Consider the following 6,000-nt stretch of genomic DNA (forward strand, 5'->3'; position numbering starts at 1 on the left):
AAAAGGCTTTGATTTCAAGTATGCTATTTTCATTTATGCCAACTTCAAGCTGGCGATATTATACCAAATCTAATGGTTGGTCAAACTATGTGTCCAAGCAACCAGAAAACAAGTCATGCCAGGCTTAGCAATGGCCTTTGACCATACAGGATTACGGGTACAGCACACATTGCTTCTGCTACACTGAGACATGTAATGTCTAAATCAAATTGCACTGTTGACAATGTCGAATAACTAACTTGACAAAATAAATGCAAGTTGCAAGGTAATGTTATGAGCACATATTGTCTTACCCAACAGCTATAAGGCTAACGCTTGGACCTGGCGATCCGTTCATGGCTAGCACGAGACCCCGGGATACGCCAGCCACGCGACGCAAAGGCTGCAGCACAGCACGCACAGTGCATAGCTCGCCGTGGCTATCCACAACGCATACAGTAGGGCTGTTCCATGGCGTGCTTGGCACTTCGTCGAAGAGTCAGCGAGCGTGACCCATGGGAGGCGCCGTGCTTACGACGCCCGACATGATATGAATCACCGGCCGTCACATAGGTGGAGGCACGGGGGCAATACGTCCAGCAGTGATCCTCGAACTCGAGCTGCGCCAAGGGCTGGCCGCCATGGCTCGTCACCGTGACAGGGGTTTGCTCTCTTCGGGTAGGGACGAGATGCGCCACGTGACGGCGGAGATCAAAGCGGGCTAGCCAGGCACGCCGAGGCAAGGAGGTGGAGGGCGGCGAAGCGGAGAGCCGCCTCCCTATCAGCAGCAGTGTTTTCCTAAACGCTAAACGGTCGGTCACCTACCGTTTAGCCATTATTCGGACAAAATGTCCCATTAAACAGGCTAAACGGCCAATTAAACAGGATAAACGGGTGATTAAACGAAAACGGCACACCACTGTATAGCGTTTACATGATGTTTTGGACTAAACGACCGTTTAAGCGAACAATGATCAGCAGCCACCTGATCTGCCTCGACAGCCCGGCGAAGGCGGAGGGAGGCGGCGGCTGCAGTCTGCAGGGACGGGAAGGAGGAACGCGAAGGCACGGGAAACGCTAGCTCATGTGCTCGCTTTTCGATGGTTCGATCAAAATCCGATGGCTAAGAAAAAAAGGGCTACGTGGCCCAATCAGGTGACCGAGCTTGGCCCTGCTTTCGTAAGATAGAGAAGAGGTTGCACATTACAATGTTGTCTCTGCCAATGTGGATTTCTGTTGAGGTAGATATCATGTAACCTCAAAAATAGAGATTGCAAAAATTGCTGGCGCACAACTAATTATCATGTAATCCTGAATTCCTGATATCAGCTAACGAACAGAGTCAGGCAGCATTCCTGTGACCGAAGAACCATGCTGGTCACTAGTTATTATTTGCAAACTTTACGTTGCTTAGAACTGGAACTGCATCTCCTTTGTGTAGTTGAGCCCGTCAAGGTGTGCAACCATGGCCTTGTTCATCGGAGGAGGACCACATCTCAGGATCTGAAATAGGTAAACACATGTAAGCGTCCAGGTTAGATACGATCAATCCTCATAGTGAACTGAAAAAAGAAACAATAAGACTCAAGATTCACCTGAATGTCCTCAGCAGGCGCTGGACAATGCGATTGGATCATTTCCTTCGACACAAACCCAACACCACCGTTCCAGTTCTCAGGAGGCTGCATATGTAAAAACACAGCGTATGTCAGATGTCTTTGGAAACAATGCACTAATTAGTAGAATGTAAAGCAGATTTCTCAGCATAATAACTTTAGAAAATAAAGAACAACATAGCAAGGAAGTATATTCAGATATTGTTTTAGTTATAACAGGAATTCTGCAGACATTTCTAAAAGTTTCAAAAAAAAATGGAGAGTTTGAAACAGTGGAGGCCACTGCTTTTTTTTTTAAAAAAAAACTAATGTATTCCTACACACAAAATCAAGAATGTTGATACAGTAATATCATCAAACTTCTAAAGAATGTAGCACAAACCTGATTCAACACGTAGTAGATCTTAAAGCGACCAGGATAGGTTTTGGCCATGCTGTCCAGCTCATCCTGCGTGAATTGAATTGAATACAAATTATTAAAGTCAGTATGGCAGTCCATCATAAAGAGCATGTGTAAATCAATCTGACAGATAAAAGATAAGAATCCATAATAACAGTGTAAAGAATCCTATATCAGTATAACATTATCTGGCAATGGAAACATTTTCTTAAGCATGTGTTGCTGCTATTAAAGTCAGTATGTTGCTGCTATTATATCATTTTACATACATCTGAAGAAAATTTTCAGAAAGTTATGTGTTAAAGGATAAGCTTTGGCTGCTAAATTCAAGTGTATAACTCACTGCTATTTTGTGCACAACAATTTGCATGAGTTAGATAATAACTTAAAATTATGCTGAAAATATGCTAGGTAGAGCAGAAAGAGAACATTAGTAAACTGAATGTCACTGGTTCTCATGAGCAACAAAAATTAGTGTGCATATAGAATAGTAAACATATCCACAACAGTCAACTAAATCATATACACCACAGAAGGAACGGTTGATGAAATGCTAACCACCACATCAACAAGAAAAATACCATATATTATGTTATTTAAATTGACTGTATCACAACCATCGCAATTGAAAATTCTACCTTCAGAAGAATGTCTTCATATGTGACATTAGCATAAATTAAGTGAACCTTGGTGTTGTCATTAGGGTTCTCAAGGATTGCTCTGGCAACCTGTGGTAGCAGAAACAAAAATAAGATCACTGATCATTTGAAAACGAAGTGTTTTGTAGCATGATCTATCGCAATATACAACTCAGGATTCATTGTTACCTGGAACATTGGAGTAATGCCTGATCCACCAGCCAGCATTCCAAATGCCCTCACTTGGCCAACTTGGTACTTGAAACGGCCCTATATCAGAGAAGAAGTCATATTAACCTCCTAACTGAAGGCAAATGTGCATGATACAGAAATTGTGAGGCGCTTCATAGGGTTTGAGGAAAATCCATTTGAATTCACCTCAGCGCTCAAAGTAACCAGTGCTTTTTTGTGACCACAAAAGAAACCTAAGCTGACTACATCAGCAGCTCACAACATGATGATCACCTTAGGTCCCTTCACGGACAAATAATCACCAACTTTCATCTCGCGGAAATGATGGGACATTCTCCCTTGAGGATACATCTGCATGATAAAAAGGATTGAAGAACTGGTGAGTCAACATATGAGTGCAAAGCACAAAAAGTATCCAAACAAGGAAAATCGATCTAAATATTTACCTTTATGACAAGCTCGAAATATCCAAGATCAGAATCCAATGTAGTAGGGGTATATGGCTTGATAACTTCTTCACCAGTAGCGTCCTGTCCTCTGCATAAAAACAAGGGAACACAAATATAGTTAAAAAGAAATTATGTAAAAGCAAAATTTACGGAAAAGGCAGAATAAAAAACCTGCAACTGATATGTTGACCGATTGGAAGGCCCAATACAGAAGTCGGAGTTGGAAGAGCGAATTTGAACCTGGCAACATTATGACTTATTTGCTTCTTTTCAACAAGTTTGAACTTCCTGAAGTTCTCAGGATCCAAGCAGCCTAATGTCAAAACAACAGCACAACAATCAAATTGAGCTATAATGCATTAATCTTGAGTTGCAGAAGCAAACTTAAGCACAAATAATTTTTGGGTGATAAACAAAAAATGTAAATTACCATGTACTGCCAACAATTAATACTTGTAGATGGTTCAGAAGCATGAATAAACAAATGAAACTACAACCATATTGCAGAGAATAAGGCTCTCGGTCACTAAAATCACATCAGAACCAATAAAATCAACAATAGCAGACATTTCCAACTACACAGGTAATAACAAAGACCATTTACCAAAACGTGAAAGCAGGTTAAACTTAACTACTCCCTCCGTCCCAAAAAGAATGATGTTTTTTACTTTCAGACATCATATTTGACCATTCGTCTTATTCAAAAATTTTGTATAAATTATAAAATAAATAAATCATTATTAAAGTATCTCTAATGATAAAAATAAGTCATAACAAAATAGATGATATTTAAATAAATATTTTGAATAAGACAGATGGACAAACAAGATGTCTAGAAGTAAAAAACGACACTCTTTTTGGGACGGAGGGAGTATAATTGATTGACAGCCTACAACAACTACGAGCATGAATCCATGGGTATAAACTTCTGTCTCGTTTTTTGTTTATCCCAAGAACTACTACCTTGGAGGCTGCAAGTAGAAACTCTACAGATGGAGTCCAAATAATAATTAAAAAAACTATACTGTATGACGCACTGAAACCCCTTCCCCAGTAACTTTCCGAAATAACTGAACTAGCACACTAATTCCACTGGAGCTAATGAAAGCGCGGAGCCCATTGGCAACCAGATCTTACACGAAACAGAGGCATCACGCATCCGCACAACTAGAATGGTAGTGTGTGTATATATGTCCATACTCCATACCCTTGGGCTTCCTGGATCGGAGGAGGAGGAAGGCGCCGCCCGCGGCGATGGCGACGACGGCGACGGCGACGGCCACTGTGGTCTCGATGCTTTGCCCCTGCAGGAAATCCATGTCTGCGTGCGGCCTCCCTCGGTACCACTACTAGCAATCCGTGGGCGGGTTTGGTACTTTGGTTGGGCCGCGGGGGGATTTTAGAGGCGGCGCGGGGGGGTAGGTAGCTCGGTGTCAGCGGGTTCGGGGAGGAAGATCAGAAAATGGAGGAGCAGGGTAGATGGCTGCAGACGGAGATCACAAGGTTTTCCTCTTTCCCGTTTTGCCCTCGTTGAAACTGCAGAGTCCATACATTGCTGTATACTTTCATGTTTTTTTTTAATTGAAGTAGCACTGCACTGTAGTCTGTAGCAGTAAAAAATACTCATCTCAAATTTAACTCGCTTCGATGGTCATCCCATCCTTACTAGAACAACAACTACATTCACACGAGGCCTCAGAATTGTAAGTCGAGATCTGAACGGCAGCATTTCGCAGTGCATTCGCTCACGAGTCACGCCAGTGCATACGGATACGGTGATGGGAGTAGTACATATATGATCTACAGTTGGGGACTTGGGGGTAGATCCCTACTCTGACACCAATCACTGGTTCAGCGTCAATTTTGAAGCATCGGGTCCCAACAACCTTTCAGATACTCATCAGATGGTTGCATGTCGCATTGTGGCCTGACGAAGTGACGACTGAAGACGCGGTAGGTGACTCGAGAAAGTTGTTTTCCCCATTCCTGTGGTCGGATCGCGGACCAGCCACGGCAGATCGGTGGTCTGGAGCACGCCACACCGCCACAGCCCACGGCGATGGCACAGCAATGCCGTGCCGTGCCGCGGCGCGCGGGTTGGTGAGCAGTCGGTGACAGCGGGAAGCAGTCGCAGGCTCGCAGTTGCAGCCAGGTGAGGCTTTTTTTATGAAATAAAATCTTCAAATACGATTGAAAACTGGTGACTCGGTCCCAAAATAATTATTTTCGAAAACTAGTGACTCAATCAGTAGCGGAGCTTGAGGTTAAATTTAGAGGGAGCCAATATTAGAATATTCATATTTTAGGGAGCGTACAAGTGGCTAACCTAAAGCTTCATTTGCATTCCCCCAAAAAAAACTTCATTTGCAAAATATACTGAGATACTGTAGCATCCTTTATAGAATTACAAAAAATGAGGAGGGGCCATGGCCTCTATGGCCCCAATGAAGCTCCTAGAGTGAAGGATGAAATGTAGCACACACTAGTCACCGATCCACTCAGGAAACGTATACCGCTTCGAAATCTAGTTGGGATTGATGGTATAACCTCCACACCATTAAATTTAATACATCGTACACATTAAAATGTGGAGGTAATATGTATTGGACTAGACTATGATCCCCATATTCTAAATTATACTCCATTCATTCTAAATTATAAGATATTTTAATTTTTTTTAGATAAATAGCTTTTTCTATGCATTTAAATATATGCTATGTCTAGAT

At 42.4% G+C, this 6,000-nt stretch overlaps 1 protein-coding gene across 1 annotated transcript; it reads right to left on the minus strand.

The window, feature by feature from the left end:
* Positions 1-1,259: 1,259 nt before the first annotated feature.
* LOC136460059 (NADH--cytochrome b5 reductase 1-like) lies at positions 1,260-4,737 on the minus strand. The gene is made up of 9 exons (XM_066459897.1): positions 4,482-4,737; positions 3,446-3,587; positions 3,272-3,362; positions 3,099-3,176; positions 2,823-2,903; positions 2,634-2,723; positions 1,978-2,043; positions 1,575-1,661; positions 1,260-1,482 (listed from the first exon to the last, which is right to left on the minus strand). The coding sequence occupies exons 1-9, from the start codon at positions 4,591-4,593 to the stop codon at positions 1,390-1,392; spliced, it is 840 nt and encodes a 279-aa protein (XP_066315994.1). The 5' UTR covers positions 4,594-4,737; the 3' UTR covers positions 1,260-1,389.
* Between the last annotated feature and the right edge of the window lie 1,263 nt (positions 4,738-6,000).

This window comes from Miscanthus floridulus, chromosome 6 (genome assembly GCF_019320115.1).
Source record: "Miscanthus floridulus cultivar M001 chromosome 6, ASM1932011v1, whole genome shotgun sequence".
Taxonomy (NCBI): Eukaryota; Viridiplantae; Streptophyta; class Magnoliopsida; order Poales; family Poaceae; genus Miscanthus; species Miscanthus floridulus.